The sequence below is a fragment of the Carassius auratus genome, chromosome 7 (assembly GCF_003368295.1).
Source record: "Carassius auratus strain Wakin chromosome 7, ASM336829v1, whole genome shotgun sequence".
Taxonomy (NCBI): Eukaryota; Metazoa; Chordata; class Actinopteri; order Cypriniformes; family Cyprinidae; genus Carassius; species Carassius auratus.
This window is the reverse complement of record NC_039249.1, coordinates 32,106,673-32,124,091: the sequence shown is the minus strand read 5'-3', so window position 1 is coordinate 32,124,091 and position 17,419 is coordinate 32,106,673. Positions and strand designations below refer to the sequence as shown.

At 38.5% G+C, this 17,419-nt stretch overlaps 2 protein-coding genes across 12 annotated transcripts in view; one reads left to right on the top strand and one right to left on the bottom strand.

Annotated features, from left to right (window-relative positions):
* neo1a (neogenin 1a) overlaps positions 1-14,583 on the top strand; it is a 145,933-nt gene extending 131,350 nt beyond the window's left edge. For 2 of the 11 annotated variants that reach the window (XM_026268523.1, XM_026268527.1), the window contains exons 15-29: positions 56-250; positions 1,014-1,109; positions 3,752-3,984; positions 4,080-4,218; positions 4,391-4,498; positions 5,763-5,957; positions 6,404-6,436; positions 6,824-6,880; positions 8,198-8,336; positions 8,443-8,678; positions 9,363-9,455; positions 9,989-10,147; positions 11,070-11,318; positions 11,818-11,942; positions 12,793-14,583. In XM_026268523.1, the coding sequence (XP_026124308.1) occupies positions 56-250; positions 1,014-1,109; positions 3,752-3,984; positions 4,080-4,218; positions 4,391-4,498; positions 5,763-5,957; positions 6,404-6,436; positions 6,824-6,880; positions 8,198-8,336; positions 8,443-8,678; positions 9,363-9,455; positions 9,989-10,147; positions 11,070-11,318; positions 11,818-11,942; positions 12,793-12,876 (2,141 nt within the window). In that variant the 3' untranslated portion in view covers positions 12,877-14,583. Of the gene's footprint in view, positions 1-55; positions 251-1,013; positions 1,110-3,751; positions 3,985-4,079; positions 4,219-4,390; positions 4,499-5,762; positions 5,958-6,403; positions 6,437-6,823; positions 6,881-8,197; positions 8,337-8,442; positions 8,679-9,362; positions 9,456-9,988; positions 10,148-11,069; positions 11,319-11,817; positions 11,943-12,718 lie in introns of all 11 variants that reach the window. The other 9 variants (XM_026268526.1, XM_026268531.1, XM_026268524.1 and 6 more) reach the window with 8 other exon arrangements.
* Positions 14,584-15,040: 457 nt separating this feature from the next.
* Positions 15,041-16,938, bottom strand: rps17 (ribosomal protein S17). The gene is made up of 5 exons (XM_026268535.1): positions 16,852-16,938; positions 16,277-16,428; positions 16,081-16,186; positions 15,355-15,420; positions 15,041-15,165 (listed from the first exon to the last, which is right to left on the bottom strand). Exons 1-5 carry the CDS (start codon positions 16,852-16,854, stop codon positions 15,094-15,096), a joined length of 399 nt encoding a protein of 132 aa, XP_026124320.1. The 5' UTR covers positions 16,855-16,938; the 3' UTR covers positions 15,041-15,093.
* Between the last annotated feature and the right edge of the window lie 481 nt (positions 16,939-17,419).

The following is a 17,419-nucleotide window of genomic DNA, read 5'->3' as shown; positions in this document are numbered from 1 at the left end:
TGCTGGTGCTTGATTAAGATGACAAAGTGTAATTTTGCTGGTCCTTGGGTTTCAGAGACAACTGTGCCAGACGTCCCCAGCTCCTTGCATGTGCGGCCACTTGTGAACAGTATTGTAGTGAGCTGGACGCCCCCGGAGAACCAGGACATTGTGGTGAGGGGTTACTCCATCGGCTATGGGATCGGCAGCCCTCACGCCAAGACCATTAAAGTGGACTACAAACAGAGATACTACACCATTGAGAACTTGAGTAAGATCCTCCATTATAATAATTCTGCTTCAAAAAAAAATATTTGTTCATTAAAAAATATAATAAAAATTTATTTTGCTTTGAGGGGCAAGAAAATAGATGTTCTGTCTTCAGATACATTATGGGTAAAAGTAGTTTTTAAAATGCTTTTAAGTAAATTTATTTATTATTAAATTAAAAAGATTTCAATTGAATGTTTGAACATTTATATTAAACATTTGAATATTTTATTTGAACATCTGAGTTTGAGCATTTAAATTGAATTAAACATTTATTAAAAGGTAAAATAAATAAAGGAAACATAAGTAAAATTTATAAAAAAGATATATTTCAGATATTTTTTTATTAATTAATTAAATTTGTTGTTTGTTTGTTTGTTTTTTACCATGATATAAAAATGATTGAGCTCTAAACATTCATTCACACTTTCATCAGACAAACATGAAGTAGCAGTGAAGAAATAGCTCTGTAGCCTCTGAGAGTGAATTAAAGTAAACCGAACTGGGGAAATGGATTGTATGTACTCAAGAGTGGGAGATTTAGCCCTCTCTCCACCCCATTGTAATTACATTTGAAGGAACGAGAAAAATAATCATCAGAAGCAACAGCATAATTTAAGTTTTCGTAATTCATCTAATTACACGAGCGCTAGAATCAATAAGGGTGTTTAAATATGCACCCCTGCTAGGATGATGAATATGGTTGGAGCTCTCAGTGGAGCTGTGGGCTTGATTAGCTAAATGATTGGCTTTCTCCCTGCCAGATCCCAGCTCGCACTACGTTATCACACTGAAGGCCTACAACAACGTGGGGGAGGGAATCCCTGTGTATGAGAGCGCTATCACACGACCCCAATCAGGTAGGTCACGGCCGGCACCGCTCAGCCTTATAACACACCACACCTACAGCTTCAACATACTCATCCTCGTTTGCCACCACTGGATGCCTAATATGGAGAATATTGGCATATTTACTGTAGAAATCCCATTGCACCTGCCTGTTTGAGGTTGAGGTTGAAGATTGAGGTCCTAATGAAATCTACAGTTTTTCTAAAATTGCATTTCTGTTATTTCCTGGTAATCGTATTGACATTATGGATATGCAGAACGGTTGAGTGCTTGTTCTTCTCATTAGAGACCATCTTAAGAGTTCTTCAGTAGTTGTGTGGTCTCTAATGCTTGTGCTTCCTAGCAAACAGAGGAATCCTCTTGATTATGAGATACAGATGAAGCCATATGCTCTTCACAATTGAAGCACTGCTTAATAGCGCTGCACATGATTGAGATGCAGAGGTTTGATTAAACACTGCTCTTATCCGAAGTACAGGAACATCATGACAATCAGTTCCAGGAAATGAGTCACTCCACCGTCCAAGCGAATGTTGATATGACATGGCTGAGTAGCACTGGTCAAACATTACATTTAATGGTGATCCAAATGTGGTTTATGGTGAAATAGCCATTTTTATCATCTTCAGTACTGAATGTTTTCCTTTATTTATTTATTTGCAACGAAAACTATTTGGAACGTTGTGCAAAATTAGGGTTAAGTGCAATCTTCACCTGAAATGTATCAACATGCATTTTCTTTGTTATTCATTTGAAAAGTTTAAACAATATTGGAAATATTTTGACTAATGAATGGTTGACTACCAGTTACTGTTAGACTGCATGATTTGTTAAAAACTAGTAATAAGTGATCACATTTTAAAATGCAATTGAAAAGAAAATTCAGGTATAATGTGCTTTTTTATAGGACCAACATTTTGTGATTGTATATCAATATGGCTATAAAATAATAATGATTATAATCAATTAGTAGTATGTTAATTATTAAGTATATTACTAAAAATATGAAATAAAAACAAACAAAAATTTATATTGCTATTGTAATATTTGATTGTATAATAAAAACGAAGCACTGTATAATACATGCCAAGAACTCACACTGCGTAGGGAATGAAATTGTAAAAAACTGAAACTGGCCACTTTCTGAACACCAGATAATTTCTCACCTCCATTTTTGATCAGTGGAACACTCTTATTAATTCCCAGCATGCAGTGTGGTACATGGCATTTCTCATTTCGCCTGGTTGACCTTTAACTGAACTCGAGGAAACCTGCTGCAGGGGCTTTGATGATTTCCTGCAGAGTTTATATCTGCTCGCTCACCCATTCCTTCATACATAAGCGCCTCTTCCACCATTAGAGAGAATGTTGTAATAAATACTAACAGGTAAAGGTGACAGTTTTGCTTCTTCTGAGAGTGCCAGAATATATATGTTTATTTTAAAATAAGAGATAAATTGTAATGGTCTATTACTGCATGTTTAGATTTCCTATTTTGAGTGAATTACTTTAGTGTGTGTTACTTTGCATTTTATATTTCTTGTTTTGTTAGGCATTGCATGCTAGTTGGAAAGTGAATCCGTTTAACAGAATTCCAGAGAACAAGCAGAGCTCAACCTCACATAGCGCTCACAATGGGGCTGCTTCAGAACTATGGAAAACAACCCGTTTTTTTCCCCACTTTGCCATTTGAAAACAGTTAATTGTTGAAGCCAGAAACAATGTGTTCTCATTTTCACACATATAAAACCAAGCAAGCATATTTTCCCACTCCAAATTGTTATTCTTGAAGGGAGCGCTTCGGGAAACAGGTGATTTAAGGCAGGCAAACAGCTTTAAATCTATAAAAGGATCAGACTTTTAAGGCTTATTTTTTTGTTCTGGTATTTGATATTATCATATCAGTAAATTCAGAGCTGCATCGCACGTTGAAATGTGAAAGCTTTGGTGAATAATCAAAAAATGTGCATCTTCAAAACCTTGACTCAGACAAGGTCACTGATTCCACACCTCAAATAAAAATGAATAGACATGAAAGAAAGATAAAAACCTTTTCATCTGCTTCCTTCTGTGAATCTGGTTAAATTGCAGAATAAAAGGAAAAGATCTCAACCTTTTTATTAGCTAAACACTTGTGACCTTCGAGCACACACAATTTGAGATTTTCTAAACTTACAATAAATACAAGGTGTAATACATATTAATTACAGTTTTAACATTTGACATCCCTAACAGCATTGTTTATATCCATGTAAAATTCTAGATGAGGATTGCATTGTATTCCAGGCTCAGTGTATATGTACTCTCACTGTCTGACTGATCGTCTTCCTCCTTTGTTTGTAATGTAGCTGGTAGTGATCCAAGCTGATGTAGTTCTTTGACTCATTGTAGATGTAGTTCTCTGTAGCTCTTGATGATTTTGTGACTGTCTCTCGATATTCTGTTCTAATCCAATATTTCTCTCTTTCTCTATTCCCAATCCCGCCTCCACAATTCTCCCTTCCTCACCTCCCATTTATGCCCATTAATCCGTTCACCCCCGTCGTTATGTATCTCCCATCCTAAAACCCTCTCCTTGTATGTTTAATCGCGTTCACCCTTTTTCACCTTTTTATTTTTTTTTGCCATGGGACATTGTGTAATTTGCTTGCAGACCCCATAGACCCTGATGTTGATTTATACGAACTTTTCCATGCTCCATACACTCCAGTACCAGACCCTTTACCCATGCTGCCTCCTGTGGGCGTTCAGGCGTCCGTTCTGAGCCACGACACAATCAAAGTCACCTGGGCGGACAACTCACTACCCAAGAACCAGAAGATCACAGATGCACGTTACTACACAGTGCGTTGGAAGACCAACATACCTGCAAACACAAAGTTCAAGGTATGTTAACAGAATCTAGGCTCCTCACACTGAAGGTGGAGGATGGTGGATAATCTTCAGTTGTTATATCACTGACGTTGATTTGTTATTTTTAGGTGGCTAATACCACCACACTAACTCACACAGTGACGGGTCTTAAACCCAACACCTTGTACGAGTTCTCGGTCATGGTGACCAAGGGCCGGAGGACCAGCACCTGGAGCATGACTGCACATGGAACAACATTTGAAACAAGTATGTACTCAAGATCGCGCAGGTTGCGGCCTAATCGTTTTAGATTAGTGACTCATCAAGTAGTTTTGTTGTACATGTAAACACACCCAATGAGTAATAAACTTTGCATTTACATAAATTGTTAGGAAATATCTGCAATTGTAGTCTTGATTCACGTTATATTTCTCCCCAGTCCCAAGTTCTGCTCCTAAAGATGTGACTGTGGTGAGTAAAGAGGGACGACCACGAACCATCATCGTCAACTGGCAGCCACCCTCAGAAGCCAATGGCAAGATCACAGGTGACAAAAGTAACCTGTTAGAAACAGTAGCTGGGTTTCCATAACAGATTTGCGCAAAACTTTCACAGTATTTTATAAATGGCGATTAAAAATCTATTACGAATTGACGCCGTTTCCAATAACTGATGTTTTGTGACTAAAACAATTTTTTTCTCTCGTAATAAGTCATGGAGATGGTAGATTTACAAAAGCTCGCAAAAATTAAAACTGCAGCCACTGCACTAGCCATTATTTTATATTGACGTACACTTAAGGGGGTCACACACCGGACGAGTCACGTGCCACGTCTTTAAAATTCGAACACATTATTCTCTATGGGTGTACACACACCGTCGGCACCATTCGGCATCTGTCCGCGGCGCCCAGCTACGACTCAGAACGCTGTTCAAATTTCTGCCGCGCAACAAAGCGCCATCTGCATAGTTTTATATTAAAAAACCCAGATGTTATAAACTGAAACTGAAACTAAAATACAGTACATTTGTTTCATTGAAATAAAACATTACAAAGTGTTTGGTTACGTTTTCACTCAGGCTGCACAGTTGCCTAAACAACAGTTACAACAAAACAATAACAGACTTATTATAACACAGATTCTTTTCATTAATTAACGTTTAATCCTCAGCTTTTATGAATTAAAATCATATATTTAAAATAATAATAATAGATGAAGTTAAAAATCACCAATCTTGCTGCGAAATTGAACTTGCGCATATAGAATGTGTGCGTCCGGTGTGTGATACCTCGAGTTGTCCTACATGTGGCGCGACGCGACGGGGCGCTTCTCGTCTGTTGTGCGACCGCCTTTATGCATGTATCTTTAGTAAAGCAGGATGGACAGTGGCTTCTGGGATGCTTCTGAAACGTGCCATATAAACACAAACATTAACCAAAGTGGCCGTGTCGGAGCTGTAGTGCACCACAGACTTGTCCATGCATTTATTGCAGGAAAGCCCTTTATAATTGTGAACGACCATGTATGAGGTGTTTCTTGGAGGTTATAATACATTAAAGAATGGTCATGTGACTTTTACCTATGCCAGGTGACCTGTAAATGCGAAAAACTGTTTCCATTGCGTTTTTGCGATTGTATTCCTTTTTCTAATTTTGCCATGTTGATGTGTTTCCATTAGGCATATATTCAATTCACAATTTCAATTTTGCCCAATTTGAAGGGCAATGGAAACATGGCTAGTGACTATGTAACTTGCCTGATATATCTTTACAATATACAACATATATCACTTTTTCTCTGCCTTCTCAGGTTACATCATTTACTACAGCACTGATGTGAATGCAGAGGTTCATGACTGGGTCATTGAGCCAGTAGTGGGGAACAGGCTAACCCATCAGATTCAAGAGCTGACCCTTGATACCGCCTACTACTTCAAGATCCAGGCGCGTAACTCTAAAGGGATGGGTCCCATGTCTGATGCTGTCCAGTTCCGCACTCCTAAAGGTAAACCAACTCATTCACGCTGATGAATGATAACAATCACTGCTGCTTGCTGAAAAGACCAGCATATGCTGGCTTATGAATCCAAAAATACAATGGGATACTGGTGTAACCACTATGTTTCTTATCAGGCTTAACCAGCAAGATTTTCTTGATCAAAAAAACTAGACTAGTATCAGACATTAGGGAATTTCATGCTGTTCTTTTCAGCACTGTTCAGTTGGTAAATTATAATTAATAAGATTCAATATTGGGGAAATATATTATGGTACCATATGCACATACGCTATTTTTAACCTAATCTAAAGCTTAACCCTTTGCATTGACCCTTACCTCACCAATCTTTCATACTGGCTCATGCACAAGCCGCCCATAGGGTCCTGCTTAGCTCTGACTGCATGCCTCTCTCCCTCTAACCTGTCTCCTCTCCTTCTGCTTTGTCCTGCTAGCCGAATCCTCTGACAAAATGGCTAATGACCAAGGTAATTGCTCTCTCTTCTCTTATTCCACTAATTTCCTCAAACTGAAGTGAGCAGCTTGCTTTCCCTGAACACTGAAATTCATCAGCAGTCACAGAAAGGTCCAGCTGGTGTATAGCAGAAAAACATCCTTCTTTGCTTGCCTGACTACCATTTACTAAGAGTTTATCAGCAAAATGCACATGTGGCTAAAACTTCATACTACTAACAGTCTTTTCCCAAGCGCATTTTAGTCAAATGAGGAGAGTTTCGTGCTCATTCTCTGAAGTACTCTTTGTGGTTTATCTGTTAAAATGGCATGCAGTGGAATGTGTCTTAATGTGAACTTTACACAAGAGCCGTAGATTCCAATGTGCCACCTTTCAATTCTTCTTATCTGACCTCTTGCAGCTCCAGGTATATTGGTGAAACCAGGAAGACCCTCTGTACAAGAATTTGGATCAGTTGGTAATTGCTGTTTTATGTTTCCAAACAAAATACACTGTAGAAATCCCCTAGAAATGGCTAATCAATAATTTACCATAACAGCAACCAAGAAACTGCCCTTAGTACTGTGCCTAATACCACTAAGCGATACCGTAACAACCACCCAGTAGTCACTAGCATCCACTTAGCAACACAACTACTTAGCAATATCCCATTAATACACTAGCATCCACAAAGCAACCATCTACCAATGCCATAACAACTACCAAGGAGCTCTAGCGAACACCCCCATAAATTACCAACAGCTTAATAACAGCGTAGCTACCCCTTAGTAACATCCTAACATCTTTTTAGCAGCACATTGCAATTACCACCGCAATGCCGTGTTGAAGAACATGTAACACTCTAGCAAACATCTTGGAACCGCTTGGCAATTCCATATTTCATGGTAACCAACCACATCAAACTAGCAACACTTTAAAATGGACATCAGATGCAAAATACACTTTTACACGGTGTTTGAACATAAATGTGTTGTTAGTGTGTTTCACAGCCCACCCTGTAATAATAAAAATCCACCCAGTGCTTTTATTTTTTAATTCCCAAAAATCGTAAGCACCTTTAGATCACAAATTTAGAGAATCTTGGCAGAGTGATGTCTCACCGGCCAAGGCCCCTCCCTCGACTATTGACGAACACTGGCGTGTTAGCACAGACCCGCTCTGAGTGAGCTGTAAACAGTCCGCCATTGTTTCGATGCCAGAGCAGGTGTAGACAAGAAGGTGTAGATGTCTCCTAAGTGATTGAGCTGTTTTTTGTTAGATGTAATAATCTTCATTTAATCCTGAAATCTGAGCCCCTGAAGAAGCAGTGGATTACTTCTGTTTTTGAAAGGAATGTGCTCCTCGATCTAACTTGAATGCGTTTATGTTCACACAAATCAATCCTGATCTAGATTCACCTACAGAAAAAGTGTGTTTTTAAGTTTAAGCTTTGCTATGCCCTTGTAGCAACCCAACCAGTAGTCTTTAAGAACCATACCAAGAACCTAGTAACACCTTAATAACAACCTAGCAACCACTTAGCAACACCCAAGTGGTGTCTTGCAACCATGTAGAAACACCTTAGGATCAACTTATTAACACTTAGCAACCCCAAGGCAAAACTCAACAAATTCCCTCTGTAAGTTTTGTCTATCAGGCCATTCTGTCATAAACATTTAAGGCTTTCAAAACTTTTTCAAACTTTCAGGCGAGAAAACCAACATTCCACATTTGTTTGCCTTGACCAATTTTCCTTTTCTTGTAACATTATAACCATGGAATTTCCATGTTTCAGGGAAACCAGATGTGTCTGGCACTGGTGATAACCACATTCTGGTTATTGTCATAATTGTGTCTGTGGGTGCATTTACCATCATCCTGGTGGTGGTTGGCGCCTTCCTGTGTACACGCCGTACCACAACACAGCAGAAAAAGTAAGTTCAGGTCTCCAGCTGACGAACAGTCCTAATGCTCATTCCTGACATGAGGGTAAATGTATTTGCCACAACCTTCGTTCAAACTGTTTGGTATGATCTTCAGGAAACGAGCAGCCTGCAAGTCCGCCAATGGATCCCACAAGTATAAAGGCAATTCCAAAGATCTGAAGCCACCAGACCTCTGGATCCACCACGAACGTTTGGAGCTAAAACCTATCGACAAATCGCCTGAACCCAATCCAGTCATGACCGACACGCCAATCCCCAGAACCTCCCAGGACATCTCCCCAGTGGACGGCTCCATGGATCCTATGCTCCAGAGACGTAACTCTTACCGTGGTAAGAACTTTGATTTAAAGACCCCATGAAATCAGAACGCAAAGAGTTTTGTCTGTTAAAGACCATCTGTATACTAGTGGACACCCAAACTTCTAGAGATTATAGATATATTTGTAGTATTTCTATTTGGAAAACAGACTGGAACCCTCTCTCAGTAGCATATACAACTGACTATAGATAGCAAGTAGCTATGTTGTAAACCTAAAGCTGCCTAAATAGTCCCTTTTGTATGTCTAGCCCAACTTCCTGTTTCAGTAGGAAAAAACCACTGTCACACACAGGAAAGAAGATTTGTGGCCATTTCATGGGGTCTTTAAACTTAACCAGTCTTCACCTGCTGCATAATCCATGACATCATTCCAGCTGCTGCTTCTGAAGGATGCTTCAAAGTCATGTCCACTGTTTGTCATTATTGCTTGCGATTGGCATGTTCCTTGCTTAAAATGGAAAAACTTGTAGCCTTGTTTTCTTTGTTCTCGTGGCATGAATGGTGATATCCATCTGCTGCCGCCTACTCCTACAGATCTCCTGATATGTGTGTCTACACTGCCCTCTAATGGATAAACAATAGAATATCACATCATCTTGGCAACTGACTCTAGGAAGTCAGCTGGTTGTCTTCACATGGCTCTTGTATTGGGAGCCTGTCTCAATCTGATTGGCTGGTCGCTGTCTGATTTACAGGCCATGAATCAGAGGACAGCATGTCTACACTGGCTGGCCGTCGGGGAATGAGACCTAAAATGATGATGCCCTTTGATGCACAACCCCCTCAGCGTAAGTGTGTGATCCTGAACCAGGGACCAGACACCCTTAATTTGGCCCCTTTTCTTTCAGTTACAATATTAAACAATTTATGCTCTTTGGAATAACATAGTCCTCAAACAAGGTTCCCTGAGTTCTTAATTGTAGTTGTAGGCCAAAAACATACTCTACTCAAGTACACTGGTGCAAAAAACTCAAGCTAAGAGAGATGAACATTTCAAAATGGATGAGAATGGCAGAGCAATGGTCTGTTGCTCAGCTAGAGTCAATTTCTTAGCAAATTAGTTAAAGTTAGTTAGGTTAGCCACACAGCAATGAAGAAACAGGTTGGCCAAGAATTTGCATCTGCATTTGCATAGTTGTCTAGAGTATGTTTCTAGCCTAATGATCATTCTTTAACCTAGCAACATAGCGTGTCTTTTCAATGTGTGGTGGTGTTTGTTTGCATGAGCAGATGTTATAGATGCACCATGCTTTCCATAATCTCATAGCTTTGTGTGCAAGGTCTAAACCATGGCGCTCTATTATTTGTGTCCATTTCGCAGCTGTGATTAGTGCTCACCCCATCCATTCCCTCGATAACCATCACCATCATTATCACTTGGGCAACCTGGCCTCGCCAACACGCAGCTATCTCCACCACCAGAGCAGCACACGGTCCATCGCCACCCCCATCTCTCATCTAGACAGGGCAGAGTCCACAGGTGAGAGCGCATCAGTGGGACTTTGTGAAGACCATCATTGTTCCTGGATACAATTGTGTTAGACCATGTTCTTCTTTTCCTCTCAAAACGGAGATACACTCACTTGGGCGACCATGGAATTGAAGTGAAACTTTCCATATCTCTTAATTTCCCCCTTTATCTCTCAAAGAGAACATATTTCCTTCTTTAGCACCTGCTTTACCAACATTACATGGTTTCTAGCTGGCCTAAGCGGGTCATTTTTTTTTATTCAGTGGTTCAGCCTGCTCTAGATTGTTGATCAATTGAGGGACCTGGTTTCAACCTTGTGAACCATTTTGGTCAAGCTGGTTAGAGCTGGCAGACCAACTTTAGCCAGCAACAAAGCAAATAAACATGCTCCAAAAACCCTCATTATCTAAGGAAAGGCAAAATGAAAACAAAATTTACCCTATTTACTTAGAATGAAATATTTTTTCTACGTTGATGTAATTGATCTTATTGTAAACAATTCATCCATGTAGTTTTAATTTGTTAATTATTATGGCCTCATAATAACGTTATTTTTTCCTAAACCTGTCTCTGTCTAACAACCGACTGCAAACTCACATTTTACCAATAGTTTGGAGTCAAATTTACCTATTGGTAATTTACCAATTATGTCAAACAACAATACATTTAAGGAAGAAATATTAAGGTTGGGACACAAAAAGATGCTCTGGACTTTCACCTCGAGTCTCCACAACCTGGTCAAGACTGTTTAAAATTGGTTGTTTCAGAAGAAGAGTATTCTACATAATCACATTTATGTTTAACATGATATGACTTTTTTTTTTTTTTACTTGTGTTTTTTTTTTTTTAAGGTTGCTTGTATTCAACACCCGCATGGTTAATAGTATGCAATAAGCACCATGTGCTGACCCATGTGCTGATGTAATTACAGAGTCAGTAAGGAACACCCCTAGTGTTGACTTGCACCCTCCATCTGGGCAGCCCTCCTGCACCACTGACCTTTCAGAGACAGACATTAGCTACCACAGTTCAGCCGCTGAGGAGGAGCCAGCATTCAGTACACCCACAGCACACGTTCGTCCCACACACCCACTCAAGAGTTTTGCAGTGCCTGCCATCCCAGCTCACCCCATGTATGACTCAGCAGCATTACCCAGCACTCCACTGCTGTCTCAGACAGGTAAGTTCTCCTTCACACAAGATATTCACATCCATATTGGTTGATCCAATCTGCAGTGTCTAAAATAAAGTATTTTAACATTAAAATGTTTATAAAATAGGCAGGTACATTCACCAGCTATTGGTAATTTCATTGGAGTTAGAGGATGTAAATATCTGATCAGCATTGAGTTTAAAAATATATTGCCAACCAAGGTGTACTCCTTTCCAATTAAAAAAATTAAAGTATTTATAAGCATAAGAAAAGTCTGTGGAATATTATGCTTAAATGGTACATATATAGTGAGAATATAATAGGACCTAGAACAGACCCTTGTGGGGCACCTCAATTTAGAGTTGCAGAAGAGGAAGACAAATGGACTGAGGGAAAAGATTCTGTCTTTTCAATAGAAAACTATTTTATTCCAGTAACTTGGATCTAGTTGTCACACTCCATCTGTCCTAAAAGTTTAAGGTTAAGAGGGAGAAGGACAAACACTGACTTGTACGATTTGTTTTAGGGCCTCACTCAGTTAAAACAGCCTCTATTGGTACGTTGGGAAGGACGAGAACTCCTATGCCTGTCATAGTTCCAAGTGCACCGGATGTCTCGGAAAGTAGCAGACTGCATGAAGATGTAGGGAGCGTGAGTACTTTAGTTCCTATAATGTTCTGTATTACTTTTTCTCTGTACATTATGACTCTTACAACTTATCGATGTACATTTGAGTAATTTCTGTTATGCAGTGAATAGAACTCTGTGACATAAAAAAAAATGCTTGTTATATGTATTTTTGGTCAAGTCTAGTAGTTTTGACTATATTAAATGTAGTTTAATTATTTATACAGCAGCAATAAAATGTGTCTACATAATATAACGGAAGGAACCAAATGCAGCCATCTGCTCTAAAAAGTGTTTTGTCTAATTTATGAAGATAGGTACATGACATGACTTTTTACAACATTTGCCATTGAATTCAAGGTATACATTTTATCATTATACATCAGCACTATGATCTTGGCCGTTCTGCTGCCATGATCTACAGTTTGAGCTACAGCAATGTCATGCACTGTTTCATACTTTGTTTTTGTTTTGTTTTTTTCTAGGGATACTGTTACATATTGAGTATACTGTTCCATATTGAATATATTTAAATTTATATAAAGCTAATAATAAAATGTTTTACCTCTTTTTCCTCTCTCTCAAACATTTACCTGCTTCTCCCCTTTAACGGCTGTATTTATTGCCCGCTTATTACAATTATTTGCAATTTTGAATTATTTGCAATTTTAAAAAATTGATTTAAAACTACTAATTGGTTCTCGTTTATCCTGCAAAATGCCCAATACTACCGTACCCCTTGATCTATTACCATGCATGCATGTGGCTGTGCTATTTGAGTTCCTGTTTTTCTTCTGCAGTACCACTGACCATCCCCTCATAAACCCAATTCCCCAACCCCACCCCCCGCTGTAACCTTCTTCATCTCCCTCAGAATTACGAGACTGACGAGTTGACGGAGGAAATGGCCCATCTGGAGGGGTTAATGAAGGACCTAAACGCCATCACGACAGCCTGAGCACAATCCTCACAATAACACTAGACCTCACCTGCCACGGGGAGGACTTACAGCATGGAGGAGTTCTCAATCATTCGCTAAACGGAGAGAGAAGAGAGTGAGAAAACACTAATGTTTGGCATACCTTGCTTACTCTCAGGAAGGAGAAACCCATCAAATGAGGACAGTGGACATTCTGAGAAATTGACGTGGTTACTTCAACCAGATGATTGCGATTTTTCTCTCAGCATCCTAAAACGTTTCCTTATGTTTCAGCAGAGACCATTTGAAAAGACCATTTTATTATCCTACGAAAAAAGGAAAACTACATTACGCTGGTGTACGTGTTGGTGCTTGTAAGGCACAATTTACAGTGTTTCATTTGTGTCTTTTCTTTGTATGTTTTTGTATCTATATATATATTGACCCGTTCATCATCATCCTTTTGTCCTTTTTATTTCTGCAACTCATTTTGTATTAAGCATTTTGATTGATGTCTCTTTCTCTTTTGTATGTCATATAATGTGCCATGTCTTATTTTCTTAAACATGTTTTGTATTGTTTTATATGCAAATACACTTATCTGTTTGTATATATGTTTAAAATGGACTCATTTCATCACCACAGCAATGTTTCCGTTTAGTCAGAGACATGCTGCTTTTTCATTTACCATTAGAATGGATTTTTGCAGTCTGCAACGTCCCCCTTCTACATTATGCCTGTTTTAAAATGGGAGTTCCCGTCAGATATGCCTTGTTGAATTTGTGTGGAATGGCAGAAATCAGTGCAACTGGGAAATATTTTCAAAATGTTTATCACACAGCACTGTGATATTTATTGTGTAATGCTGGACTGTTACTGGTCACTGATACGAGAACGTAGACCTCCATCACGCATGCTGTCAGACATGGTGCTGAAACAAAAAACTTCAGGTTGTACACATGTAATTGCTAACTGAACAAATTTGGTACATTGGAAAGTGCTTTATATGGTTTATTTCCTCTTGCTGCATTGGTATCTTACACAAACTCAATGAATGAATGACAACATTCACTGTGAGATTTTACAGACCACATGCTTGGCACTTAATGCAAAAAAGTGCAAATGCAACACACTTTTATACTGAACTCCCAGTGCTCACCTTTCATTTTCCATTAGATTTCTTGTATTCGTTTCATATGAAGTACTTGTATAGAATTTCAATGTGCAAGGCAAAAAAAAACAACTATTCCTCCCCTGCTGGATATGGTTTTGATCTGTACTTTTACCCAAAGAAAATATGTAACAGCAATCATAATTTTGTTTTATGAATTGAATGTCTCAAACATATTCTTGAATGTCATTCTGACTGTAAGAAATTCTGGGTAACTATAGGAACATGTTAAAAAGCTTGGTTAAAAAACAAAAATCCTATTTGGGATGAACCTATCAAGTTGTAGACCGTCAAACCTTTATTGCACTTTTTCAACAATTTCGAGAAAAGAAAAAAAGAAAAACATTTTTACATATCCTGTGTTTTGAATATAAAGCTCTATTTGTGTAATGTAGTGTCATAATTTAGCATAGGCAGCTGGTCTTATTTGTTCTTTTGCCTCTGAAATCATATTTGAGCGGCAGGTTTTACTGTGTTGCATATGCAGAATTCTGTTGTTGCTTATTTCTGTACAAAGATCTTCTTGCTGTCCCTAGAAATACTCTGTGGCTTTTAAAAAAAAATTACTAAAAACACTGCCGTTGGTTCTTGTTTGCTTGCATGCATTTTAAATATTTTGAATGGTGTGTTTCAGGACTCTCTCCCGTTTCTGGTCATTCGTGATTGCTGAATAAGGACCTTTAACCCTAATTCTCCAAACATTGGTTAGAAACCACTCAAATCAAGCATAATTGGAAATGAAACATTTCCATTACTTTATTTTTCCATTACTACGAAAAGCTGGTTTTCATAGAATAGAAACCTGACATTGGTTCAGTATTCAACATTTTTTCACATTTTCAAATCAGCTGTTTAGCTGTTTTTAAACCGCTGTTACCATTAACATTTCAGAAATCAAATCTAGTTTAAAACAAGCTTTAACTGCTACTACTTTGTAGATCTGACTTGTTCAAGATGTAATACAGTGTTATGAAGAGACGTCAGGAGAATAATGATCACAAAGATGATAAATAACTTGTTCAAACACAAAGATGGTCTTTTTTTTTTACAGTCTTTATTGACTTCTGAAAATGACACCTCTGGACTCATCTGGGTGTTTTAAAGTTCATTCCAATACTTGGCTGGGTGACCTGCAAGTTGGAGAGGTTGCCTAAGTCCTGCAATGAGAGAAAGAACGGTTTAATGTAATGTCCTTAATTCAAGTCGGAATAAGAACACTGGAATGACAGCTTTTTGGTCTTTCCAGAGCTTTTGATGGCTGTAAAATATAGCCATTACAGCACTGGAAGCACATAGGGTTACGTTTTAGCAGTTTATCTACACAAACTACAGTCAAATCAACTTACGAAAGTCTTCAGCATTTCCTTTGTATCTGGATCAACCTCAATAATCTCCTGATCCAAAGCAGAGACCTGAGAACAAGTGAACAAGCACACGAAATAAGGGACTAATACAGTACTACTGCACATAAATGAGTTTAGAGGAAAATAATAGTCATCTGCTTAGACTGTTTGAAGGAACTGGTTAAATTAATGCTTCCATGACACTTTAAGATGGTTTCAGATTTAAATAAAATCTTTTCAATATTCAAAATATTTAATATGCAATTGCATTCCAAATGCATTTACATACTGCTTCGGACACATCTTCGGTGCCACTTGTACAGTGCAGAAAAAGGTTTTTGTAGGATATGATTTGATTGGTAACAGCCATCAGGGTCTAATTCTTACTGAAATTTATTAAATTCAGCAATTTGGCAAACAAACAATGAATAAAATTAAGCCCACATCCGCTTAGAAGGTTAAAAAAAAAAGAAGAAAAAAAAGAAAATGAAAGATTATCAAAAATTAATAATAATAAAGCCCACATTCACATCTAATAAAGAAATATATAACAATTAATTAACAAAACACCAACAAAACAAAACTAGACAAGATGTTGTCTAGTTAAGTTCTCAACACAAATGCAGAAGATCAGGATATCATTTGTGATCATCACAGCACACTCTTAACGTCAGCTCTTTGGATGGTGATGGTGTATCTTCTGATGCAGTGTGAAATGACCCCACTGACCTCTGGGACGTAGTTATCCCGTCTCTCTCTCTCCTCCTCCTGCAGTTTGATGGAGATGCCTCTGACAGGACCCCTCTGGATGCGCTTCATCAGATGGGTCACATACCTGCACAGAGAACATGTTTTTATTAACTGGCCACAGGACCCTCTTACTGTACAGCACTGATTCTTCACCAGCGGCTCTCGACTCACTCACCCCGCGATCTTGTTGCGCAGCGGTTTGCTGGGGATGATGGCGATCTCCTCGCACACTCTCTTGTTGATGTGGAAGTCGTTGCCCAGGCGGGTGTAGTACTTCTCGATAACCACCCGAGCGGCTTTCTTCACGGTCTTGGTTCTCACGCGCCCCTGTGAGCAGACACCGGAGTCAGTCACAGCACTTCAGACTGAGATCAGACAGCTCACACGACGTCAACAAATCATTACAAACTATTAGCACTTAAACACATGCTCTAGTTTAAGACACATGAATAAGAGCTATGGCTTTCAACTGTTTTATTGTTATTTTCGTGAATAAAATCAGCATTGTATTGCAGACTGTAACATCTGAACCTGCTTCCTTAGAAATTCAAACTTTTCGTAGAAGCGGGAGATGATGCGGATTGTTTTTTCATCATCCTACATTATCGCTGCTGCCAAATGTCAAAATAATTAGTGTATTAGAATCTTGACAGAATTGGCAAAACATGTTGGTGGTTTTAGGCAGGTGAGGAGACGGTAAAGCACGGGATTGGTACGGATTGACACGGGTTCACTGTGAAATATACACACCATTCTGAACCGGTCTAGACGAAAAGGGTTAACAGACGAAGAGTGCGGAAGTTAATAAAGCTTTGCCGGAAATGAGATAAAAGTCTCCGAATGAGAAACATAACTTGCTTCAAATCAACGGGTAAAATAAAAAAGGGCAGTTTTATTTAAAACTTGCACATGTTACACAACTAACAAAATAAAACCTGCAGAAAAAACACAGACATAAATTATAGTTAATAAATTATTGTATGGGCTCATTAGAAACAACAAAATATATCATTTTATTTGAGATTTTATATGCCAACATACCTTCCAAGACATGTAATTAATTCATAAGAAATAAACTTTCATGTCTTTGTTAGAAGGCTGCTATATTTGATCTACAACATCAAAGTAATGAGAATAAGATTCAGCTGCTAATATGACAAGTGTGTATATTTGTCACTGGTAGAATAATTAACTTGTATCTGAGGAAAGAAATCTCTGTATATTTTTTTCCGAAGTGTAAAGGTGATTTTGTAATCTTGGGGTAAGATGGACCCTGGAGATACCTTGCACCAAAATATTAGGAAACTTGAGAATGTTA

Excerpts from the sequence above, each read along its gene's own strand:
- rps17 (XM_026268535.1), bottom strand. Across the intron at positions 15,421-16,080 it reads GGGATAACTACGTCCCAGAG|GTCTCTGCTTTGGATCAGGA; the intron begins GTCAGTGGGGTC and ends ACTTGTTCTCAG. Across the intron at positions 15,166-15,354 it reads AGGAAATGCTGAAGACTTTC|GACTTAGGCAACCTCTCCAA; the intron begins GTAAGTTGATTT and ends CTCTCATTGCAG.